This window comes from Meles meles, chromosome 5, assembly GCF_922984935.1.
Source record: "Meles meles chromosome 5, mMelMel3.1 paternal haplotype, whole genome shotgun sequence".
NCBI classification, from domain to species: domain Eukaryota; kingdom Metazoa; phylum Chordata; class Mammalia; order Carnivora; family Mustelidae; genus Meles; species Meles meles.
In genome coordinates, this window is record NC_060070.1 from 38,393,617 (window position 1) to 38,421,516 (window position 27,900).

The 27,900-nt window shown below is 33.8% G+C and overlaps 1 protein-coding gene across 5 annotated transcripts in view; it reads left to right on the forward strand.

Annotated features, from left to right (window-relative positions):
• Window positions 1–27,900, forward strand: part of EPHA7 (EPH receptor A7) — a 173,637-nt gene that overhangs the window by 60,927 nt on the left and 84,810 nt on the right. For all 5 annotated transcript variants that reach the window (XM_046006222.1, XM_046006224.1, XM_046006225.1 and 2 more), the window contains exons 4-5: window positions 489–644; window positions 1,504–1,839. In XM_046006222.1, coding sequence (XP_045862178.1) covers window positions 489–644; window positions 1,504–1,839 — 492 coding nt within the window. The remainder of the gene's footprint in view (window positions 1–488; window positions 645–1,503; window positions 1,840–27,900) is intronic.

The window sequence follows — 27,900 nt, forward strand, 5'->3', positions numbered from 1 at the left end:
GCCTTATAACTTAAAATTGGTGGAAATTATATCTTGGAGTTTTCTGAATATTTGGGAGGATGTACATTTCTACCATTTTCCGATGAAATTTTTGTATCATTGCTATTTCTAGTCAGGTAATTAAAACTATTTTAGTATTTTTCAAAATGAACCAAGTAAACACAAAAAGTCAATTTACTGCCACATTATATTAAGAAAACATAACTTTGAAGTATGCTAATTTGTATCAACCCGTTTAGTTTTGGGCTCTAGATTTTTAACTGATGCCAATTATAGGTGCAAGGTTGCCATATCATTTGGTTTTTATTATTTCACTTTAGAATGCAGTATTAATAAAACTGGGTTATTGAAATACATGGGAACAAAATTTTACCATAGCTTGTTTTCAGAAATTAAATTTCCTATTTTATTCTTTGCTAAATATTACTAAAATTAAAAACATCTATTTGCTCTCATGTTTCTATTTTCACTTTCTTTTGCATACCCAGCCTGTGGCCGTGGGTTCTACAAATCTTCCTCTCAAGATCTTCAGTGCTCTCGTTGTCCAACTCACAGTTTTTCTGATAAAGAAGGCTCCTCAAGATGTGAATGTGAGGATGGGTATTACAGGGCTCCTTCTGATCCACCATATGTTGCCTGCACAAGTAAGTTCGTATTAGTAAAGTAGGGAAGGACTTTCAGAAGCCTTCCACTCGTTTATATTATTGTGACATTATTGAGATAGGCTTCAGATTTGTGAGTGTATTCTTCGTTATTAGCAAATGTTTACATTTTTTTCATGTACTGATAAGGCTAAATAATAATAGAAAATAGATACATCTTATGTCATCTTTAGTGAGACTTTCACATCTGCAAAATCAAGATGCATCTTAATGATATTTTTCACATGCATCCAATAAGAATCATAAATAAATGTAAGAACTATTTGAGTCTTACTTAGATGTGAAATGTGATTAAAAAGTCATGGTTTCCAAATTAAAATTCCATCACTAAATAGAGCAAATCTCACATCTTGGTGCTTCAGTTAATGAATGTTGGAGCGACCCAAATCCAAAGCCAATCCCAGACTTTCTGTAAATCATTCTTGAGCACATTAAGAATGAATAGATGTATTCTCTGTTATATGGTTAAAAGGGAGACTATTTTTAAACAACTGCACAACTGTTTTTTTTAGGTGCATTAACTGTTCTTTTTAATTGCTTGGAAGAAAAATAGCTAAAGACTGTGGAAAAAGTACAAAGACAGTTGTTATCCTGTTTTCATTTTGACATATTAAATGGAAAATAAATAAAGCCTCTTGCCAAGTGAATTCAAGGAGGCTTTTATGCAGCTTCTCTAGGAAAGGTAATGAAATGTTTATGTAAAAGAAAGCATTTCAACTAGTTTTCTGTATGGTAATTGAGCCACTAGCTTAATGGCCCATGCTGATCCTTTCATTCATGTCTTGGGTTTGTTTTTTTTTCTATTTTTGTTTATTTGTTTGTTTATTATTGGTTTCCACAGGGCCTCCATCTGCACCACAGAACCTCATTTTCAACATCAACCAAACCACAGTGAGTTTGGAATGGAGTCCTCCTGCAGACAACGGGGGAAGAAATGATGTAACCTACAGAATATTGTGTAAGCGGTGCAGTTGGGAGCAGGGAGAATGTGTTCCCTGTGGGAGTAACATTGGATACATGCCGCAGCAGACTGGATTAGAGGACAACTATGTCACTGTCATGGACCTGCTAGCCCACGCCAACTATACTTTTGAAGTGGAAGCTGTGAATGGAGTTTCTGACTTAAGCCGATCCCAGAGGCTCTTTGCGGCTGTCAGCATCACCACTGGTCAAGCAGGTATGTTTTTGTGTTTGTCCTCACTAAGTGAATAATGCGACGACATAAGTGAGGTGTCTCACTTGGATATTTAGTTAACTTGGCTACACAGAACTCGATTATTCCAGCCTGTTGATTTTTCACACCTTTAACTTTTCTTTGTTATTTCTCCTGTTGCCTATTAAACCATTGCTAGACTCATTAACATCTCCAGAGATCTGGCAGGAGAAATAAAAAGGGATAAATTGTAAGGCAGTTAAGACTGTTCTAGGACAAGCAGCTCTGCGGAAAGATCTTGAGGAAGGGAATGAAAATTCTGGACAAAATGAGATGTAGGTTGGTTCTTGCAGTTTTACTTTTTTGTGTGGTATGCGCTTATGATCAAAATCTACATGATAATTAAGAATGATGAAAGAGTTCAATGCCCTGTCTCACTTCCTGTTAGCCAATATTTTACCACATAGAATGTGATATTCATAATATATGGCAAGTTGGCGTTAAAATTTGCATGAGGGAATTTTAAGTTCATCAGTAGTAGATTTGTTCATAATATTAGAGCACATACTTGGGAGATTCATGAGGATTTCAAAAGAAATAGAATTGGGCAATAATAGCCATGATGATTGTGAACTCATAACTTAGCCTCAAAGCAGTTTTCATTTACTTTTTCCTTGGCATGTGAGGTGCCCTGCTCAGCCATTCTTTGTTGTGGTATGTTTTGGAAAATACAAATTGGAAAGGAAGTTTCAGAAATTGGAGACTGTCTAGATCTTCAGAAAAATCTTATTACTGAAAGAAGTTTCAGAAATTGAGGGCTTTCTCAGTGTCTTGTTGCTGAAAGAAGATGCTATGTAGTAGATGTAGCCAAGTGCCATGCCATCATCATTAATAAACTAGGACCTGCCCTGGAGTACTGAGTTGTGTGAGCATCATAATAAGCTTATAACAAAGTCTTCTTGATCTTTGGTTGCCTATCAGAAACCAGTATTATCCCAAATTTCTGGACATAGGTTAATCTCTTCTTCACTTCCATTTGAATTTTATCAAAATGTTACCTGTTAAATTTTATCTGCAGAATGAAATCCATGCATATGATCTCATGCTTACCTTTTTGAACAAATTAGTAGGTTCTTATTCTAAAGGTTTCGTGTTAATGTTTATTTGAAAGCCGATTGCAAATCAGATCTTTTGTGTACAAGCAGAAGTCTGGAGGAAAAACAATGTAGAAAATGTTAAATTTTCAAAAATTGGACAAAAGAAATAACTAACTGAACTTATTTGGTTTGATTCCTTGTATTTGTCCTGACCCTCTTTATTATTCTCTTCAAATCTTTTGGTCAGATATATTTGCTTGTGTTGCTTTATATTGAAATTTGTCACCATTAACTTTACACTGAGTGAGTTCAAAACATTTTAGGATCATGATTGTGACACTATCGCTCTGTTTAGAACCATTAGTAGAAACTCTTAGGTCTACTGAGCTAGAATTGTTCTTTTATCCCTGCTGATATCAAGTATGGAAGGGACATTTGTATTTATTTTTAAATATGACCCAAAGTTGCTGAACTGATGCCACAAATAGAGTTCACCAAACAGACTGCTTTTGGGATCTGTTGGGTTTTTTGGTGTGTGTTTTTTTTTTTTTTTTTTTTGCTCCTATAATAAAGAAAATATTGAATTATACGCTTAAAATGAGCAAATCTGGCATGTAAATTATACCTCAATAAATCTTTTAAAAATTTTAAAAAGAATAAATATAAATAAGTTAAGAAACAATGTTTATATTTTTATACTAAAATGCTGATTCAGAACTGCTTAGTCTCTATTGCATCTCAAATGCTAAAACCCATGAATTTAGAGTTAGCTATTTTTTTTCTTTCAGAAAGAAATGCATCTAAATAAGACAGCAATCTGTGGTAATTAAGGAAGTTTGTAGAAGTTTTCTTTTTTTATTATTTAAGATTTTATTTATTTACTTGAGAGAGAACACAGATGCAAGTTCAAGGGAGAACAGCGGTCAGTGTGGGATGCAGAGAGGCAGAGGGAGAAACAGACTCCCTGCTGATCAGGGAGCCCAATGCGGGGCAGAAGTTTTCCTTTATTTTATTTAACAGAGGGAATTTAGAATGTATAAGTGACTATTCTATTGAATTTGTATATCCACTTCCCGCTACCTGTATTTTTGTTCTTTCTAAAGGAAGAATGCTTTGAAATTTTGCCTGTGTTCATTACTATCCATGGAAACCTGCAGTGGTCCTTGAAATTCTCCTTCTCTATTAACTAAACAGCATCACCTCCTACCTAGTTTATGCTACAGTCATTTCAATGATGATTGGAATCTGAATCTCTGCTCAGTTATCCCCCTCATCAGCAATCTATCAGTGCCTACTATAAGAAGATTTATTAGGAGAATCTGCCATGTGTCTGGATAAGAACAGAGTGAAGATGGAAAATAATCAGCCAGTGTTTGAAAAGTAGTGTATACACTTTGTATCTTTTCTGTTAGCTTTGCGTTTGGAACACAAGACCCCTTCCCCACCAGTGCTTGTGGAAATGGAAGTACACTGACTACCCCTTATGCTTTGTTCGGGATAGGCATAAGGTTTTTGTGTTAAAGGACCCATGCTCCAGCCCCTCCCCTGCTGGTTAGGAGCTACGTGCTTTTCATCAGATCACTGAAGTTCTACATGACTAAAATGGAGATAAAATGTTGGATGATAGATATTGGAAAAAACTTAAAAACTCTTTAGTGTCATAAAAATATTACTGTAGCGAATAGCAAAATGAATGCTGAATTAATCCTCTCTTTATATAACTCGTTGTGAACCTGTCAAGGCAAAACACAGTAAAATCTTAATCTTTCCCAGTGTGTGGAGGGGAGAAATTAATGGGGGCTTGGAATTGGCAATTAGTTTTATAATCTTAGAGGGGGAGGAGTTTAATTTTGTTTTGCCTGTGCAAAATATGACTGTTATCTAGTCACAAGTTATCCTAATACTGAGATTCTACTTTAAACCAATAATCATCTTTAAGATGAAAAGTGTACAGAGAATAATATGTGATATTCATATTTCAATAATTTTTGTATTTATCAGGAACATATGACCATATGACTTACATAAACTGGCTGAGACATATATACACACACACACACACACACACACACTTTTCATTGTTGTGTTATTTTGTTAGGAATGATTTGACCTATTAAGGGTGAAGTCACACATGTCAAACATATGTATGTCAGAGGTATTTTAAAAATATATAAGTGAGGAGGAAAACACATGCATTTAATTTATGACATTATGATCCTAACTTTTCTTTACATTGGAAGGTTATCTTGAACAAAACTGATCTTAAGAATTACGTAAGTGTTCTTAAAAGCTGACTATTTAAATGCTATTTATAACAATTTATATATTAACAATTATAACAATTTAATATATAACAATTATAATATTAACCCAGCCAACTGTACTGAGTAGTGTGTATCAAACACTGTTGAAGACAATATTCCTATCCTCAAGGAAGATAAAAGTTTGTACCTACCCTAATGAGGAACCCCTACTGTAGCAGATATATTTATTTACACATCTAATATGACAGAGCACTTGAATATAAGGTGATGCATGTTGTAGACTATTAGGAACAAAATACAGAAACCGCAAGAAGGAATGATCCATTCTATCTGTGGGAAAATGGAGGGCCTCACAGAAAAGATAACCAGTCAGTGTCGAACATTAGAATGGATTTGATTTCGCCAGAACAAGCGAATCATATTATATGCCCTCAAGAGGACTTCACTCATTAAGACATTGTAAGTGCCACTACATTCCTTCTCCAGATTAAGTGCATTAACACAAAAATGATCTGCAGAAGTATGAAAGTTCATAAAAATAGGTTACCCTAAAATTATTGTCTCTTTTTACAATACCTCTGTTCACTGTGGGATCTCTTAAAAAATTCAGACCATTTTAAAGCATACAGAATCAAAATATGTGGTCTTACCCCCAAAGAAATTTAAAGGACTCAGAAATTATTCTTCAGGTCAGTGATTATGTTATGTTCATCTGTACCTTTCCTGTGTAACACACTTCTTTCTATATGCAAGCTGAACAGTGAATGTTGTGCAATTAATTCCAATGAGGAAACTAGTCATACACAGGAAAAGTTAAATGATTTTACAAGAGTGGAAACATTGAGACATGAATGGAAAAGGCAAAGGATTTGATATTCGATGACATAATTACTTAATTTTAGATAAGTTATTTCAGCTCTTTGAACTTGAATTTTCTTCTTACATTTATTAGAATAGAAGAGTGTGTTATAGTACTATAACAATTACAATAGCAAAACTAATAGAGTGAGTAGTTACTGAACACTTACTATATTCTTGGTATTTTTCAAATGTAAAATGAACACGAAAAGAGTGTCAAGGGATACCTGGGTTGTTCAGTGGGTTGGGGGAATGCCTTCGGCTCAGGTCACAGCCCTAGAGTCCTGGGATCGATCCCCATGTTGGGCTCTCTTCTCGGTGGAGAGCTTTCTTCTCCCTCTCTCCTCTGCCTGCTGCTCTGTCTGCTTGTGCTCTTTCTCTCACTCTGTCAGATAAATAAGTAAAATCTTAAAAAAGAAAAAGTGTCAAAATTGAATACTTTTAACTTATTTGAATTCATGTGGCCCTCCTAAGTAAAGAAAAGTTTTGGACAGAAGACCGCTAAGAGCCCTCTTAATGCCCATAGTAAAATGGGAAATTTTCATACAATGCAAACTATACATTGTGCATTTCATTGTTGATCGGAATTTGAAGTAATTTATAGTTGAGTAAAATGTGTACAGATACTATAATTTTAATGGGATTGATAATTGTTAGAATGCTGTAGAAAGCATTGGGTAGGAACTAAAGATGAAAACTATAATCACTTGAAAGATGTGATTTCCCAAGTTGAGCTCTACATTTAGATGGCTGTGAGGACATGCACTTGGGATCAGTGCCACAGGAAGGGGGCAGACTGGAGAAAGGGGAAGCTGAGCTCTGGTGCAGTCTCCTTGGAATCCTTAGCCAACTCCACAGAGACCTCTCCACCTGTAAAGGACCTCCATATTGCCCAGAGCTGAAGAAAGAGTGTCAGGCTTTCATACCTCTGTGTTGTCCGGACTCGGCTGTGGGAAAGAGTCTAGGAAGGAGCAAGGTGTCATTTTTTAGACAAGGAAATTCTGAAGTAGGGCAGGAAACAGAGGTCTGCTTTTTGAGCAGCCATCTTGGCAGCTGGGCAAATAAATTCTTTAGTCCTTCACTTAGGAGAATGTGGGCAGTCCATCACAGCATTCCAGATTATTGCAGTAAAATACACCGCTTACCTACAATTTTTCAGTGTTACGTAATCTTATTATGGACTTCTGTCTTTTAAGATCCTCGCTCTACTGTCCTTTACATGGGAATTTGCTGATTGAGTCAATGGTCTGGTGATAAGTTCCTCTTCAATGAAAAAGGGAACTACTAAGAAGAGTTATTTCTGGAGGATATTAATAACAAATAAAATATCTCAGACAGAATGTTGTTTACTGTAGCATTTGCCTGCTGTCTATGATTTTATTGCCCTTTTATAAGAAACTTCAAAAGTACCCCTGCATATCTTAATTTGACTAATTGCTCTTATGTTTTCAAATGTCTAGACCTTATTTCTCTATCCAAATTAACGTTTGCTTCGCTGTTCTTTTTATTTAGGTTTGTAATGTTTATAATGTTTCAAATGAAATATAACCATTGAGTTATATGATGCGACATTATACATAAGCAAATTTATACAAAAAGGAGATAGTAACAAAAGTCATTTTCTGTATTAGTCAGAAATATCTTCACTCACATTTATTAGTGTGACTCAACTGTGACTATTTTTCTCATAAATTAACTCAGATCATCTCTTCTCAATGATTTAAAATGGCAGGCCATCAAGTTATGTGTCCTGTAACTAAAATACATTATTCCTATTTAAGCTTATAAATTTTGATATTTCTTTGGAATTTATAAGGTTGATTTATATTTTAAGGGAACATGATGTTAAGAAAATATATTTTCTTGTTTGAGAGCATTTACTGATTATATTGATTAATAAGAAACCCAGCAATTTCCATAAAGTGAAATAAGATAAATGTGAAAAAAAATTTCCACCCACTTCCAGCAAAAAAACATTTTGCAGAAATAGTATTAGTTTTATTAAAACATACGTACATAAACACACATGTATGCTACAGCAGAAAAATCAACTGAGTAAAGTTCCTTTAACAGTAAGCCATTCAAAACACACATTTCTGTCATGTTTCTAGTTATTTTATGAGCCTGATGTATCTGAAAGGCAGAACAGGATACAGTCATGCTAATTCCTGCCTTAGGGCATGATATTTTAGAAATTATACATGTAGTTTTGTTTAGCAAGTAAGAGTCTAAGACTATCTTAGTGAAATTTAATTCTTTAAAGTTTAAGTATCTGTGACACCATTAATTTAAAAATAAACATGTAGATACATTACCGGTTTTTTTTTAGTGGCTATTAGTAATTAAAACATATATGTAAAGGAAGATTTTTTTGGATACTATTTTAGTAAAATTGGCCACCGTGTTGGCATTGATAGACAATTAGGACTTACTGAGTACTTAGTATGTACTGACCACGTCACATGTAAAGACCCGGATGTCTACACATTATCTTCACATCCCAAACTTACCATGGAAATTTGGTAGAAAATTACATCTTTCTGTGATATGTTCTTACAGTAAATATCTTGCAGATTTTCTTATAACGCTGGTGACATATTACCTGTGAAATATCTTTTTTTCCCATTAGACTTCACAGCATAAGCAAACAGTGACCTCTTTGGTCTTATTCTCTACCCTGTGTAACCAGCTGGGGCCAGGGCACATGCTTATTAGTAAATTTTTTATATTAAATACATAAATTCTTTGTATATTGTAATATGAAAAGAGACTTTCTAAGATTATCAAGATTAATATAAAGGATAAGTTTAATTAGAATCCAATGTAATTTTATTTATATATGCAATAAATATATATGAAAATGATTTCAAGTATAAATATTTTGTTATTTGGTCTCAAAACTATAGATATATTTAGAATCTTTAAATGAGTTTTCACCATAACTTGATATTTAAGCATAGATTTAGAACAAAAGCTTAAAGGACTTTTACTTCAGAATATCAAGCTACAGGGGCGCCTGGGTGGCTCAGTGGGTTAAAGCCTCTGCCTTCGGCTCGGGTCATGATCCCGGGGTCCTGGGATCGAGCCCCGCATCGGGCTCTCTGCTCCGCAGGGAGCCTGCTTCCTCCTCTCTCTCTGCCTGCCTCTCTGCCTAGTTGTGATTTCTCTCTGTCAAATAAATAAAAAAAAAAAAAAAAAAAAAAAAAAGAATATCAAGCTACAAATTACCTTTATAACATTGAATAGAGTGGCACCTGGGTGGCTCAGTTGGTTGGGCGTCTGCCTCTTGATCTCAGCTCAGGTTTGGTCTCTGGGTTGTGAGTCTGAGCCCACTGTTGGGCTCCACACCCAGCTTAAAATATATGTATATATAATTTTCAAAACTTATTTTAATATTTTCCTTTTTGTAGTTTTGTGACTTGTTAAGACTATATCACATAGCTATTCTATGAATTCTCTCAATTAAAATACATGTAAAGAAATGTCCCTAAGCAATCTGTGTTCTCAACCCCACATCTTCACCTTCATGCGACCTCCATGTCTTCCAGTCCCAGTCTCTATGTGGGTTGCCACATCCACCCTTTTCTGATTTTATAAATATTTGTAATGAACTATTTCGCTTATGTTGAAGTTAGGTTGAGGTTATTAACAAGTTGATCTGCACACTTTTGGATGGAAGGACTCTGAACATTTGAAAGGAATCCTAGGAGAAGGTGTTTTAAGCAGCCTTTCATATTTTCAATTTAATATATCTTAATATTAAGGTCTTTGATCTCAGCTTTGCTACTTTGTGAATAATTGTATTTAAAGAGCTGAGAAGAAAGAGTTAATTTTTGTAATAACTCAGTTATAACATTGCTATGGATTGAATTGTGTCTTCCTCTAAATTCATACATTGAAACCCTGACCCTCAGTGTGACTGTTGAAGACAGGGACTATAGGGAGTTAATTAAAATTCCTTTTTTTAAAAAAAAAAAGCATTTTATTTATTTATTTGACACAGAGAGAGATATCACAAGTAAACAGAGAGGCAGGCCTAGAGAGAGAGGGGGAAAGCAGGCTCCGTGCTGAGCAGAGAGCCTGATGTGGGGCTCGATTCCAGGACCCTTAGATCATGACCTAAGCCAAGGCAGAGGCTTAACCCACTGAGCCATCCAGGCACCCCTATAGGGAGGTAATTAAGGTAATTAAGGGTAAATGAGATCATGTGTTTGGTGCGCTGATCCTGACAGGCTTAGTGTCCTTACAACAAGAGACACCAGAGAGCTTGCTCTCTCTCTCCATGTACATTCACTAAAAAAGACATTGTGAGGAGAGAGAAAGTGGCCATCTGCAAGCCAGGAAGAGAGGTCTCATCAAAATGTGAATCCTGCTGGATCTTGATCTGGGACCTCTAGCCTCCAGAATTATGAGATACGAAATTTCTGTTTTTTGTTTTGTTTTGTTTCATTTTCAGGCATCCAGTCTGTGGTGTTTTAGCTTTCTGAGTGGGTTAATTCCATCCCTGAGATAATTAAATTCCATCCTATTATGTTGAAGGAAAGTATTTTCCCTATGCATAGGACAGGCATAGACACTTTTGTGGGTGCAAAGTGGTGGGAGTTGAAGGAATTTTGAGCATTTCTATGATTTCTCCCCCTCAAAAAGGTACTGAACTTATTTAGTGCAATGCATTGGTAAGTGCCAGAAAGACCAATAGTAATATTTTGCTTTTGACTCCCAAGATAGTTTTTTTTATTTAAACGGAGCCAATTTATTATCTCATAAATTATAGAAGGTGCTACCTTGATGATAGCAGAATGTTCTATATAAAGTAAGTTATGTAGTTTGTCTCTGAATTTTCAAGCTTGAGCAAGTTTGTCAAATTCTTGGCAATTTTAAACTAGCAATTTCAACATGATTAAGAAATGAATGCTGTTTTAGGATTTTCTAGTTAAAAAAGTTTTTATAACTGTATTTTGGAGATTTGAATTTGTAACTTGTTAAATTTAAGCTTCCTCTAAATAGGCTCTTCAACAAAATATATGACTTCCCATTAGGATCATTGTCCTGGAATAGTAGATAATAGTGGAATTATTTAAAGTAATTCTTATTATATGTCTTGCCCTTAATACGAGGTCCTTCATTTTGCTACTGTTAAGTTTATTGAGTGGTGATTGTAGTGAATTGAAAATGTATGCACTAGAGTATTATTTATAAAGAAATAGCTACTTTACTTTTGAAGTCAAGAAGTTTGGTGATGAGATATAGAAAATCTGTTTTAACAGAAATGTGACTAACAAGACCACCTATTTTTCAATTTTAGCAAGAAATAAGGCAAAAAGCAAGTTAACACTAGAGACTTAAATAAAATCTGCAAGAATTTTTCAGAGTACAAACCCAGGTCAATATATATTGAATTCAGTCTCTTTTTCTAGAAGTATTACACTATTATAAATAATGAAAGAGCAAAATATATGTATATAGGAGGATTGCTATGCTAAGAATATAAATTAACACATTTGTAAAAGATTGTCAATATGAATTGAACCAGAAAGTGATTTCTGCTGGATTGTTAGTTGACCAAAACTGGTTACCTGATTTACTTGGTGCTCCGGTTCCATAGTACAGGAAGGTTTTGATCTCTGGGTTGTTTGCTTAGTTCTTACAGAGCAAACTATCACAATTATTTCCCTGAAGTATTATTAAAGGAATAGTATTGTGAAGATAGACACAGTTTCAGAAAAAAAATCACTTAAGAGCAAGAAATCAATAAGCTGCATTTCAGAGAATGAAAAGCCAGTGGATGGTAATTTCATACATTATTCATATGTAGATGAATACACATAATGTGAATGGGTGATGAGGAGGAGGGTGATTATGATGATGATGGTAAAAATTTGATGATAAACTAATATAATGTTGTATGTCAATTATACCTCAATTAAAAAAAAACACCTCAGGCTCATAAATTTGAAGTACATATTTTGGTTCTTCTCAGTTCCATTTCCTACACGCTGCTACACCCAACCACACATATCATTTTGAGCCCTTGGATAAGCTAAGGAACATAGCTTTGAAAAAGGTAAAAAAATAGTTCTTAAATTTACAAGCATCTCGTTGTTCTATTTTTGGTACCAGTGTTAAGAGAAAGTAGATGTTGATTATTTTATTCCTTGCTTCATTGGTGATGAATTGAAGCAAATTTGATTCAGACAAGCAATTTGGTGGAATGATGCAGAGCCATCCACAAAAACATCTGTACTAATCATCCAATGCAGTAAATTAGAGCTGCAAGCAAAAGACATTGATCCAGGAGGATCATTAACAGTTTTAACCAAATGATCTAAGTAATAGGTTAAAGGAAAGAACACTATCGAGGTCTTGCCTTTCAGATGTGTCAATTACCACTGCAGAAGCCTGTTGGTACTTGTGTCAATTCCAGCTGTTTTATGACTTCATTTCCTTTATACTATGGTAAGCAAGAAACAAGGATCAGTTAAGAGGTAAAAACTAAGAAAATTTATCCAAATTTCTTGGATTTCATTTACAAAGAGGTCTGTCACATAGGGAGAGATAATTGCTGCAACTGAACAAAATTAATCAGGGAGAAGGCAGAGTAGATGATGTATGTCCTCTGACAAAATAGGGGCAGAGATGTACTTGTAGTCCTGTAGCTGCTTGACTTGTTTGAGACAAAGGCAGTAGAAAAGATCTGTGAAAAACAATTATCATAGCTTAAGAACACACAGTTCTTAATTATCCATAATGTGTTGACATCAGATCATTAGTGTCCCAATTTTTATAATATTTAATCATTAACTTTAGCATGTAGAAAGATGCGGGACATTGTCTGAGCATAGTATTCATAATGGCAGTCATATATGGTAATAAAATGCAGAGACACTAGCTAAGCCATATCATTATTGTACAGTTTACTCAAATGTTACTAATACCCTTAAACATAACAACTTTAACTCCTGTGACATCACCTGGAATGTGATATATTTATGTGTATGGGCTTGTATATAGACAGTTTTAACTATATGTACTTTTTAGCCTCATATGTTTTATGAACACATATATTCCTAGGTGAACAGGCATTAAAATGGTAGAGGAGCCTAAATGTTATAGATCTGGGCATCATGAACCTATAGATGACAAGTTAATGAATGGCCTTTTGCAAGATAGGAGGAGATAGAGCTGTAAGTTAAAAGTTTGAGAGAGAGGGCGCCTGGGTGGCTCAGTGGTTGAGCCTCTGCCTTCGGCTTGGGTCATGGTCTCAGGGTCCTGGGATCGAGCCCCAAATAGGGCTCTCTGCTCGGCGGGGAGCCTACTTCCCCCTCTCTCTCTGCCTGCTTCTCTGCCTACTTGTGATCTCTCTCTCTGTCAAATAAATAAAAATAAATTAAAAAAATGTTAAAAAAAAAAAGTTTGAGAGAGGAGTTTTGATCATACCAACAAGAGCTGGCTGAATATAAAAACAAAATGAAGAAGACCAAAAAAGAGTACCCAGTCCAGTTGAATAGGTGGGCTGTCATAGTATAACCAAAGGAAGGGATATTTTCCAAGTCAGTTAATCATAGAATGAAATGTCACAGGAGGTCAATAGAATGAAGAGAGAAGAAAGTCCATTGGATTTGACAATTTTGAGCCATGAGAAACAATTTTGATAGACAACTTGGAGCAAAAAATGTCATACTCATATTTGTCATGGTTGAAAACAAAGCGTAACACTATGGCATATGTGGTGTAAGTGCACAATGTTGGCTGAATTGAATTGTAATAGATTACTTTTTATGCTGATTTCATACAACATTTATCAGACTGGTAAAAGCTCTAAGATAGATTATGAGTCTGAATTTTGTTTGGAAAAAAATTACTGCCTTTGTTCTTTTCTAATACATTATCATAACCTTGTTTTCTCCTTGTTTTGACATCTCATCCTATTTTCGCACATCTCTGACATCACGAAGAACCCAAATTTAGCTTCACATAAATTTTACTGTGGAGAACCTGGTAATCTCAGTAGAGGTCATAAAAGGAAAGATGTTAATTCCATAAAGATAAACTATGCATTTATAACACTGTCTCCCCTAATATCTTTATTGTCATTCTTAATTTGAAATATTGTTATAAAATCAAGTGACTGCACTGATCTCACAAAGACTATGTCTGTTAATATATAATATATAAATGATTCTATTTATAGTTACGTTTTATGTTATGTTTCTGTTTTCACATTTCTTTTTCTTCCTAGTTTCTTTTCTTTCTTCCAGACATTTTAAAATATACCCCCATCATGTACTTACCTATAGGAAAGTTGAAGACTCACCTAAAATTTTGAAACTTCATTCTTGCTATCTTCAGTCAGCATGTTAACACTAATACTTTACCTTTTATTTTTAACCACATTTCCTATATCTTTGAAAATGACATAAACAAAGAAGAGAAAGCCATAAGGCTATTTCAGCCAACCTTGGATAGTAATATGATTTGTAAGTTACTTCTGGTGCACCTGCTGCATTAAATGCTGGTGTTATGTTTGAGAAGATACTAACTGACCTTCTTTAGATTGCTGTCTGACCACTTTGATGTTTCATTATTTTCTTCAATATAGGGATGAAATGGATGAATGAATCTTAATTATAGTGTCCTGGTGACTATTTTTTTCAGACCATTTTTCTGGACAAGCATCAGCCAATCTGACAAATCATGAGCAGTTTACTTTATAGTTTGCTTAGGATTAAGTTACTTACTGGAACCTGCAGGGAACATAAAAAGCAGTGTCTTCTGATAAAATATCTTGGGTGTTTGCCATGTCTATTTTCATATTTAATCAGTAACCTTTAGGAATGGAGAACTATAAACAGTTCTTTGACAGATTATTTTTTATACATTTACCTATAGCATTTCAAACAGAAGCAGACTCTGTGTGTCAAATTTACATACCTAAAATCTTATTGTGTATTTGCTTATGAATTTTCTTACTTCTGAGTTTTGACCATGTGGAAAGAGCTGCTATGTAAAGTCTATTTTTATTGAAAACAATTTTAGAAATACTACTTTATTATAAGGTTAGAGTATTTGTAATGAGCCTCCTAATTGCCTGTAGGTAATAGTGCAAGATCAGTTTTTATTATTTTGATTATCTTTTAATTTGAAGATTTTTATGTGATATTGGAATGAATGGATTATTGGGGGAAATTTCAACCCAAATTTTGCCTTTTTTCAAGTTTAAATAAAATACGAAGTGGGAATTTTTCAAAGACGTGTAGTAATAAGTCAGTATCTATATTGTTATTAAAGACTTTCATAGAACAAAGATTTTTCAAGTTTTATGCTATTATGTTTTTTCTAACAGGGATTGTCCTCTTTTGTGAATTTCATATGCCGTCTACTAGATGACATAGTATTCCATTCAGCAATAAGTTTATTCTTACAGAAAAGAAAACTGCTACATGTTTTCTTTATATAGGTCAATAAAAGCAAGATATGTTCAGTAGTTAGAGCAAGAAAACCAGTAACATATAAAGCCACATTTTCCAATAACTGTCATTTAATTGGACATTTTGTTTCATCTATCTTCTCTTAGGTGTATAATAAACACATCTAAAAGAACTCAAGGTAGAAATTAGATTTAGTGTCCCTCTGGGTAACTGAAATTACCCTGCCGTTGTTATAAAACACTGTTTTTTATTGTTCTAAGACTGTAAATAAATGTATTGACAGTAAAGAATTAACAACACATCCAGGAAGACTTTATTTAATAATGATGATGTAAAATACTTCTTATGGCATTCGATTTATCTAACTTATAACTCTGTTTGATTACCCCAGCATGACTTTCATCTATAAGGATTGCACCCTGGGTACTAGTCAACTTATTAATTCATCACTTGTTCTTTTATGGTTGCAATCCCCATTATAGTATGAACATGGAGTGGTATTCTCTTCTGAAAGCTGCCAGCCAACTGGTTCCAGTCTAACTGACCTTTTGTTTGTAACTGTGATCCTAATGGTTATTCTATTGGCTTCTGTTTCTAACAGGTTACATTACAATCTCCTTTTTTTTGTCTCATGGTATCTTGATGAGGATAGGACAGCGAGAGTGAATTCCACACTTGCAATTACAGAGTTTCATAAAGAGGAAAGACCTGCTTCAAGTTAACCTGTAGTCTTTTTTTAAAATGCCTTTTGATTTATCTGTCACCTGATCCATCAGCAATGAATAATTTTCATGGAAGGTGCACTTTAATTACATTCCCATTTGACTTGCATTATCAAGCCCTATCTAGGTAATTAATCTCACCAAGTATCCAATTTCGGCCTTTATTGCTGGCAGGCAGGCCTCCTGAATTATGTGTGCTTGAATGGGTCTTGGGCCTTTTTAACCAGGCAGACCCTGAAAAAGATCTAGGGCCTTCCAAATCCTGGAACTGTGTCTCAGAAGTTTTTTTTTCTTAGATATTGTAATTAAATTATATTTGATATCACAACTACACTTCCATGTTCAATGAAGTCTATAGATAATTGTAATAATGAAAGTTTTCATTTCTAGGTGTAACCAATCTGCATGTTATTTTGTTTGTGGGATGTATGTGTTAAATTGTTAACTGTAGCTAACATCTGTATCAATCTGCTGATACAAATTTGCCACAGTTACCACCTAAACCTAAGCATGCTCCTTGACTTCAGGATTTGTTTGTGTGATTTTAGGTGAATATTTGGGTTAAAAGATGGCTAGATCAAAATTAGAATTATAATTATCCTGCTTTATATTCAGTCATATACTCCATTTTCCACAGTTTTCCTTATTCTGCTTTAATAGACAACTTGCCTTTTATGTTTTACCTATCTCTTGATTTTGATGATTCTCATTCCTTGATTCTTATACCGACTAATGCCAAAGTTCAATGATCTTACCAACTTGATTTACACACATACAAATGCAATAATCCTGAAGTATATAATTTGCCTTTTTGTTATAGTCTTGTTTAATAACCTAGTGCATAAATGCATAAAGTGTTTTATAATCATTGGAGAAGGTGTTTATTATGTATAAGGTGTTTTACTTCTCTTCTCTGAAGACATTATAAAAAAAACTCTGGGAACTCCTTGGAAATCCAGTTGAAAAAAAGTGTAAATAGATTAACTGTCTGTTTGAAAGTGATCTAAATATCTGACAATATTTTTTTTTCCATTTTATTTATTTTTTCAGCGTAACAGTATTCATTCTTTTTGCACAACACCCAGTGCTCCATGCAAAACGTGCCCTCCCCATTACCCACCACCTGTTCCCCCAACCTCCCACCCCTGACCCTTCAAAACCCTCAAGTTGTTTTTCAGAGTCCATAGTCTCTTATGGTTCGCCTCCTTTTACTATCTGACAATATTTTAAGCCGTAGATTGCCTGATTAACAGAAGAGAAGGTGTCCAATCTTTAGTAGACTGAATAGGTCATAATGTTTACATAGTAAACAGAAAATAATTTTGGAAAATTTGGACCGATACTACTGGGGAAAAGAATGAGTACTTCTCCAGCTTCTGCTATCACCTCTATGGAGTTAAAACTATAAATCTGTACCTCTAACCCTCACCTCACTTACAAATTCCTGCCTTGTGTTTTTATAAGGCTATAGATTATGATTGAATTTATAAGTATTTCACCATTAAACCAAACTCTACACAAATAAAATCTAACTTTATCTTTAGAAAAAAAATCTCTTAATGTAGCTTTAATTTGACCCTTTGTTTTTATGCACATAATTAAACTCATTTTAATGTAGTACATATTAAAAATGGATTCCTGAAACATGTGCATTACTTTGTAAAAATTGCATATTTCTTTATCCAAGGATGAGTTTCTCTTGTCATACAGGAATGAATCTACTATTAATTTTTTTCATAGTGGCTTAACTACAAGAACATACAGAAATATTTTACCATCCATAATATTTCTCAAATGAAGATACAATAATTTAAAACTGTTTGATAGATATGTTCATAATAATTGCCGTTAAGCTATAGTATAGCTTAACTCAGAATTTAAGTTGGTTAGGAATATTCATTACTGAATGGCTCACTATTTTGAATGCCTCAGTAAAGTGTGTATGCACACATACATATATTTATATATGCTTATTTAGAATGTATATTTATTTTGTATGAATATAAATTCATATTTAAAGGAATTCTTTCATTTGTGATTATACTACTGACATATACTGCCTCTAATAATTAGGTATATTTTATCTCTTAAGTAGTTAGATATATTTCCTTTTAGATATTAATAGCCAAACAGTTTATGATGTTTTAATATCTATCTCTACATTTAGTTTCTCTTTGGCACTTCTGAATCATAAGAGTTTATATTTTCAGTAATTCTTAATTTTTGCTCTAATGCCATTTGAATTGTGACTATAACAAATGTAATTTATGTACTTATTTTTTAATAAGATATAATTAATTTAAGGTTTTTCAGAACAAGGAATTGAGGCTAAAAAAAAAAAAAAAGACTATTTGTGTGGCATTATATAGTAAGCCAATAAGGTCAAATGGCTTTGTTAACCAGAAACATTCCATTTGAGTTATTGTGCTTTTCTCCTATATATTTTTAGATGTGGATCATTTTCTGCATATTGACTTGCCAAAAGTAGGCACTGCTTAAGCTACTTAGTCAATACATAGACTGAGCTGAGCATATTATTTACCTCTATCAAAATAAAATCCTTTTTTATATAATAATGCATGTGTAGAAATAATAGGCTTCAGAAATATATCAGACAAGTTAGAACACTGGATTTATTTTTTAATCAATTAATTAATTTACCTTTTTAAAATTTTTAAATTCAAGTTAGTTAATATATAGTGAATTATTGGCTTTAGGGGTAGAATTTTGTAATTCATCAGTAGCATACAACACCAAGTGCTCATTATTTCAAGGGCCTCCTAATGCCCATCACCCAATTAACCCATCCGCCACCCATCTCTCCTCCAGAAACCTGTTTTTTTTCCTATAGGTCTCTTATGGTTAGCCTCTGTTTTTTATCTTATTTTATTTTCCCTTCCCTTCCCCTATGTTCATCTATTTTGTATCTTAAATTCCACATATGAGTGAAATCATACAGTATTTCTTTCTCTGACCGAATTATTTTGCTTAGGCTAATAGACTCTAGTTCCATCCACGTTGTTGCACATGGCACCATTTTATTCCTTTTGATGGTTGAGTAATACTCCATCGTGTATATATATATCACATCTTCTTTATCCATTTATCTTTTAGTGGACATCTGGGCTCTTTCCATATTTTAGTTATTGTGGACATTGTTGCTATTAACATTGGGGTGTATGTGCCCCTTGAATCACTATTTAGAATACTGGATTTAAAACCAGAATATTTGAATCCAACTTGAACAGTTTGTTTTTTGACCTTGGACAATTAATACAATCTTTATATCTAGTTAATTTTAGTATTACATGAAGTAATACATGAGGGGTTTATTAAATAACAACACTTTTTTGTTGACTATTGGTGTTATTGATACACAAGAACACAGTTTTGAGGGGCTGTGCTATAAATTTAGCTGTGGCAAAGCACAGTCTTGGAAAAATTAGCAAAATCATGCTGATTATAATACAAATTAATGTTAACTTCATTCTCACAATATGTAGCCCTCTCAATACACAGACAAAGTGAAGGCATTTATAAAAGCTTATTTCTGGTCAAAACCATCATAATTCTTAGAATTCCGGGAATTAATAAGAGGTGTGTTAGATATAATTCTTAAAGTGAACCCTGAATTCTTAAGACACAAGAAATTTAAAATCAATTTCTATTGCCAATTTTTATACTGTTACATTTTTAGAAAATGATGCTAAGTATTAATATTATATTTTTCCCTATTCTTTTAAAAATTAAGGAAATTAAGTAGTGTCAAAATATTTGACACATTATGGTACTATATGTGTAAGTCTATGTATTATATAAAGTTTAATGTTTATTTAAGAAAATATAATTCTCTAGGTATATAGATAGATCTTTAACTTATATAGATAGATCTTATAATTTTCTTTACTACTGTATTAGAATACAGAGCCACTTCCACTACTGAACCCAATTTATGTTATATTTTGAGGGTAAGATAGTATAAAGTTGGAAGAGAATGATTTTATACAAACAAATTGAAAAAATTCTAAAGACCAACAGTTTTTAATTACATTTTAAAAAGTATTCTGTTCCCCCAACCTCCCACCCCTGACCCTTCAAAACCCTCAGGTTGTTTTTCAGAGTCCATAGTCTCTTATGGTTCGTCTCCCCTCCCCAATGTCCATAGCCCGCTCCCCCTCTCCCAATCCCACCTCCCCCCAGCAACCCCCAGTTTGTTTTGTGAGATTAAGAGTCATTTATGGTTTGTCTCCCTCCCAATCCCATCTTGTTTCATTTATTCTTCTCCTATCCCCCTACCCCCCATGTTGCTTCTCCATGTCCTCATATCAGGGAGATCATATGATAGTTGTCTTTCTCCGATTGACTTATTTCACTAAGCATGATACGCTCTAGTTCCATCCACGTCGTCGCAAATGGGCACGTTTTGCATGGAGCACTGGGTGTTGTGCAAAAAGAATGAATACTGTTACGCTGAAAAAATAAATAAAATGGAAAAAAAAAGTATTCTGCTATCCATCTTTATTACATAAGAAGAAAAAATTTAAATGGCTTTTTAAGGTTTTATTTATTTATTTGTCACAGATAGGGAGAGAGAGAAAGAGCTCGCACAAGCAGGGGCAACTGCAGGCAGAGGGAGAAGCAGGCCCCCGCAGAGTAAGAGCCTGATGGGGACTGGATCATGACCTGAGCCAAGGTCAGAGGCTTAATCAGCTGAGCCACCCAGGCATCCCTAAATGACTTTTTAAATTACGATTTAATATTCAGATATACAACCTTGAGGAAATTTTAAATGTTGGAAACATCTACATTTGAAACATAAGCCCACTTTTGGCAGACTGGGAGCAGGAGAAATATAATTTATTGAAATACTAATTTCGAAAGAAAGTTGAATATCAGTGTTTCAGATGTGGTATAAGATCACCCTTTTGTACCTCAGTAAGAGCTTACTAAGTACCTGAAAATTGTTCTCTCATTTAATATATTTGATCTGTTTCTACTTTTCCACTGGTTCTTTCTCTTGGATAGAAATTGAGCCCTTGAATACACATTCTTATACACACACCCTGCTTAGATTACTTCAAACTGTTGGGGTTGGGGAGCAAAAATTGGAAAGCCAAAAGATGTAAAATAGATTTAAAAAAAAAAAAAAGCAAGGAGGGAGAAGAACATACTTTTGCACATGTGTTCCCATTTGGGGTGAAATGATACATGGCGGCAGTTTCCAGACCAACCTTTACCTCAGAAAGTTGTTTTCTTTGCTTTTTACATTTCTACACCTAGGGACTGTTGATGGGCATTTTTGGAAACATGACAGTATTCTTGGACTTCTTGTCCTAGATCTTTATGTGGTTTTACTTGTCCTCTCTCTCTTCTCTCTTCTTTTTTCCTTTCCTCCGTGCTCCCTTTCTTCCTTTCTTTTAACTTCCTCACTCCTTCCCTCACCCCACATCTCTCTATTTTTCTCTCCTTCCGGCCTTTCTTACCCTCCCATTTGTTTTGGTGGTGAGAAGCTAGGTACAGAAGAAACCATGAAACAATAGGAAACCACTATTTCGGTGTCACAAAAGTCACATAAATGGTGAACAAAGAACAAGTTGTTACCTAAGAATTCATATCTTTGCCTCCAGGTTGCTGCAGATTTTTACATCCTGTGATATTTACTTCTCTTTCAGAGGTACATCTAACTTGAAAGCTGCAGGTTTGAGATCAGTAGTGAGAATAACAACAGACTTGTCTGAGATGCTGTACTGTTTGATACAGAAAAAAAAGGGGAATTGTTTCTTTTCCTGCTAGCTTTCTTTAAGATAAATCTTTCAATTTCTTCCAAAAACATTTATTCAAATAAGAATGAGTGTTTTTAAAAAAGTAGTTGTTTGAGGCCCTTTGGAAACAGATTTTCTTTCACTCCTATACTTAAGAATTCTCCTAAATAAAAAGCACCACTATGACCAAACAGATTTTATATTTGTAAGAGTAGCTTTTTCTAAGGGTAGAATTTGTCAAAGAACTTCCCACAGAAAAGTAGGTCTCATTTCTAATTTGTATTCCAAAGAATAAAAATGGAGTCTTTTGTTAAAGTCTTACTCAACCAGTCTGTAAATACAGTCACTTACCACAAGATCTTGTGATTCTGACCTTTTGGAAATGGTGTGCGGTCACTGGAACCTTGCTTTTGATCACTGGTAATCTTTGACATTATTGAGCAACCTTATCCTTGAGGATCTTTCTCTAGTGTTCTGGGTCAGTCTCCCATGGGAGAAAAGTGAGGTTTTGAATTGTGGATTTGAAAACAAAGCACCAATACACTCTTCTGTTGTTTAAGGTACTTTCTGTAAAGATTCTCACTGCAGTGAATGTGCCTTTGCCAAATACCCTAAAACAACACCATCAATCACTTTTAATTACTCGTTTGTATTTCACTCATGCCTCTTTCCTGACCATTCCCAACCCCCATTCCCATAGATGCCAAGCAAAGAAACAGGTTGGCTATGCAAACTTCTTTGTGTTTTCTTTCTCTTCTACAGTGTTTTATGAAGGGTATCCAACTTGTATCACTTTAAACATTCTTCCAATTTATGGTAAAATTGTTATATTGGAAGAAAGATACCATTGGAAGCAAGAGGGTACCTTGGCTGCCTGCTTAGTAGCTGCTATTGGAGTTGGTGTTGGGGAAGAGCTGTCTCCCTCTGCTCTTACAAGCTGTTTAAAAGGCTTTGTGCAGTGGTACATGTGACTGCCCACTAGGCTTTCAAAGCGATGGGCACACTATATCAAAGCAGTTTGTAACATATGGCATGTGAATAGAATCTGAAACTTTCATGTACACCATGGACTTGCTTGGTTTACGGATGCTAAACTCATTGAAGAGAGTATAAAGAATTTCCGTCTGGGCAATCTTAAAAATCAACAACCATGCCATAGGTAAACTTATGCAATATTTTATATTATTTTTCTCTTTTATATTAAAAAGCCAGAGTAATTTAAAGGCTCCAAAGTCTTTGGTATTCAACACACCGCATGAACTATTTAACTTTTTTCCCTTTTACGACACTACTTTACATGTGCTTTATAGAAGTTAGAAATTATAATTAAATATCATCCAATTTATATTGGGTAACAAGGATACTAATATTTGTACCTCTTTCCCAGGTTATGGAGAAAAAGATGCATTACCCATCTCTCATATCCTAAGTCCTCAGATCTCTAACTCATCGTTTCTTTAGAATATCAAAAGAGATAAATAAGGGAGTTTCCCCAGGAATGATTTGAACTTAATAATCTTTTTCATTATTATATTGCTGGGTCATTTCTAAGTTTTCACCAAATGCAAAGGAAAATGATGCAACTTACAGTTATTCATATGCTAGTAAGAAATTATTGTTAGGAGAATTCAGAATTATACATTGTTTCCAGGTCTCCATTTTAATTGGTATAGATAGCATGGGATTTAAAAATCAAAAACAAAAACTGTAGTTGATTACTGCAGGGTTACCATATTAAAGGTTAATTTAGCGTCCAATAGGTTTTTCCCTCTTGCCTCTTTCTTTTTTCTTACTGCTCTAAATCTTTTCTGGTGGTCTTACTCACAAAACACAGGTGCTTTTTAAAAATATAATTATTTCACTGCTTAAAAAAAAAAAAAAGTAATTCCTTATGTCTCTAATGACACCCAGAACTTTAACTAATCCTTTGGAATTATAATGTAAATACCAATGAAGTTGTAAAATTTTAAATAGAATTCATGTCCCAGGTTTGGTCAGGGCAAAAAGCTTATATTACAACCCTAGACAGATAATATAACACATATGTAGATGATTATGCTTTACACTGGATGAAAAGTCCCATTTCATTCTAATTCTAAAAACAGAAGTGGAGAGAATTTTTATAATATTTCTTGAGTTCCCTGCCCCCATACTATTTGGAAACAGAAAAAGCAAGACTGAAGTTACATAAAAGATATTTAAGGATTCAGCCCTGCCTGTTAAAACTTTATTGACTCTTTAGGTATCAAATTCTCAACAATTTTATGGAGAATATGTTATTATCCAGAAAGTGGGAGGAAGTTAACAAATGGCCCAAGGTGATAAGGCTGTAAAGTGGCTGGGTGAGATGACCAGTGACGTCAGACAGTCCCTGTGGCCAATCCTCTTATTCCCTACGCTATCCTATCTCTTTCTTCTCTCAATTTTTATAGCTGTGTTGTCCTATTTCTGGAGAAAATGTCAATTCTAATAAACGTGATGCATACTCGTACTATAAAATTTCTAAATATGGTTGACATATCACAATCTATGCTACTTTTGGATTAAGTGTAAAAGTGAAATATGCGAATATATTCATGGTTATCAGGGAATTAAATGGATTTGCATCACACTTTTAACCTTGGTACTTGTGGATTTGACTCATAATATATCCTAGTTACAATGCATGGAAAAACACACAAGGATAAAGATTTCCAGAGTAGCAGCCATGATAACATCTAACATGCTCCTTTGGACATTTTTTTCTAACATTATAGGTTAAATTTGCTCTCTAGTAGTTGGAAAGTATTTCAAATTGTAGGTATTGTATTTTCAGGTTAGAGAATTATTGCTAGAAATATAAAATTAATTTCTGTTATTTTAATAATTTGAACAGCATTTTCACATTTAAATTAACTCTTTGCATAATTTAATTGCTTAAATCTTTGCCAGATCATGTTGTTGATCATATCAGTTTATTTGAAAATTTGAAATTCAAAATATTCTGAATATTTTTTATTTGTTTTAAAAACTTAAAACATTTTTCTAAACCATCTCTTGCTTTTGCTTTCAGAATTTAAGGTGTATTAATAAGATGTGCACAAAACCAATACTAATGTTACTACAAACTTGCTTACTTTGCCATGAGCAAATACATTAAAGTGTAGCACAGAAATTAGACATTATTAAATTTATGGTTGAGTTCCTATGTAGAAACTGCATGTAATAGAAATGCAAGCCACTTAGCAGAGAGAAACAAAACTTGCAATATTTATAAAAGTTTATGTCACATTAAAGATGGCACATATTCTGTAAGTCCAAATTCTGTAAGTAACTCACTGTTTAGAGTATGTTCTCTTTTGAGTTGTTGCCAGAGTTAGCAGAGATGTTACTTGCCAGAGTGAGGGTAAAGGGAGTTAAAATTTCCATTATTGTATCTTATTTTATGAATATTATTATTCATTTATTAATTTTACAAGAAGACTCTTTATTTTAATTTTTTGCTTGATTCATTTCCACTCCTCAGCTCCCACTAGGTTCACTGAGCTCTGCTGTAAACATACTTTAAATCCAATTCTGTGAGAATATTCTTAAATAAGTGCTCTTATTACACATGTTTTCTAAAGCCAAGCACCTAAAAATGTCAGGTGCGTAGCAGGTGCATAATACATATTTTTTGAGAAAATAGGTTAATACATTATTTCTATTGAATTGAACTGTGTGAGTGAATGTGACTTAGAGTTGTCTATGTTACCCTTAAGGCAGAGTTGATGTAATGAAAGCCTATTCATTCAATATTGGCTTGTGGATACTATATAACAGATAAAACGATGTAGTGGTTTACCCTACCCTAGCTAAAATGTGAAAAATGCATACCATTAAAGAAATCATTGATAAACCAGACAATGTAAATGCAGTTGTTGCTGTTTGCCACACACACAGATTACATTGGAGACTCATTGGATAAGAAAGCATCAGTACCTCAATTGTTTGCATATTTCAAGTGAAAAAAATTTTTGTCCTCAGTTATGCAGATTATTTCTTTAACTCTCCTTGATCATGTCTTTGAGAAATAATGTGTATACATAATAAACCTAATACACATTCTAGAAGGAATCTCTTTTTCTAAGTTCTAAAAGAAAAACAAAAGAACTACGTCTATGTTTGATTTGAAGGAGCTCCAGTACGTGCTTTTCATAATTGTTTTCTGCTAAAGATATAATCTGGATATTTCAGGAAGGCATGGATGTATTCAAGAGTTACTGATTTGAAAGGGCTGAAGAAAATGAGAGAATACAGTTGGACTTAGCTGGAGGAAAATCAATAGAGACCTTGGAAGAAACACAGCTTTATTATAGTAATATGACTATATTATGTGGACTATAATAAAACTAGAGAAAAAAACTAATAGACCATCTCTCTTTACTTCTTTTCCTAAAGTACAGTGGCATACCTTATTTATAGATTCTCATTTATACATTCTTTGCCAAAACTTGTACCTAAACATATACCTTTATTGCATTTCCATGTTGCTAATTTATATTCCAACACTTTTCCTTCAAATAACCATTGCTTTATTGAGATGTGTGATCTATATGCCCACTCCTGAATGTGAACTTGATCAGCAGATCTTCTAATGTAAAGCCACTTGAGAAATGCTCAGAGTTCAAGATTATGGTCAAATGTGTGTGTTCTCCATAAAGCAAAGTCCTAAGATCAGTTCCAGAGTAAGGACTCCAATAAATGCTTATCACTTTTTGAGATGCCTTCTTGGCTGATGCCTAAGCTGACAATAAAGAGAGAGAATAAAACATTTTTTTGTCCTTAGAGAAAATGCTGTTGATTACCTTAAACGAAGAGTCATTTTCATTCTATGATTACCACTTTATGCACTGTTTGAAAAAGAATTTAGTTACTATGTTTAATAATTGTATAATAAAGATCATTCCAATTTCCCATAGTGATGTCCTCCTTCTCTCATCCCACTGACTGTGACATTTTCTTCATTCCCCCCAAAATGTAGTTTATTTTAACCAGAGTAAAATAATAGGTCTGATTATAATTTAAGTTAGAGTTTACGTGCTAATAATTTAATTATCAGTATCATTGTTCAGTGTCTTCTGTTCCAAGCCTGGTCTTTGTTCTTAGTTTCACTTCAGTTGTTTAGTATAGTGGAAAGAAGACGGGCCCTTGAGCAAGAAAGACATGGTTTTGCTTACTACTTCTGCCATATTATTATTGTGGGAAGTAGACTATGCATAGAAAAAGGTTATTTTACACATAACATTATCAAAAATATCTGAGAAAATGGCAAGAATATTTGAGAATCTTCAGAATGTCGTAAATTTATTGAACCTCAACCATATTTTTGAATGGATGTCCCCTTATTTTCAAAAGTACACAAAGAACACCTATGTTGGGAAACTGCTTTCAAATTCAAATATATAAAGATTCATAGTTTGTAGTAATGCACACTTATTCTCTCTTAAGTATGGAGTGAAATTCTCGGAAGACCTCTTCCACCACATGCTGTTACTGGGCTTTATGTCTAAAAATGAAAATTTCACTTCCATATTTGTGTTAATATTGCTTATGGTCTGGCTTAGATGTTAATTAAGAAAAGCTTTCATACTTTCATGCCTGAAATAAAAATTGCTGATGATTAGCAATCAAAAACTTTAGTTTTTCTTTTGCTTAAAAGATACAGAAGTTTTCGATGGCCAATGTCTCATTCAGAACCTGAGGGACATGCTTGGAAGTCATTTATCTCAGGCATGTATTACTTATATCATTACAATACAGATCTGAAGAAAAAAGGTATTCATTCAGTCTAACTGATGCTAAAATATAAAATTTCTAAAGGCGACAATAGCTAAAAGTTAATGGTAATAAAACTGCATTATTTCATTAAGGGCAATTCCATGAGAAGTTAATTAATCGTGTGTGTGAAGTTGATGGGACTTAAAATAATGGTG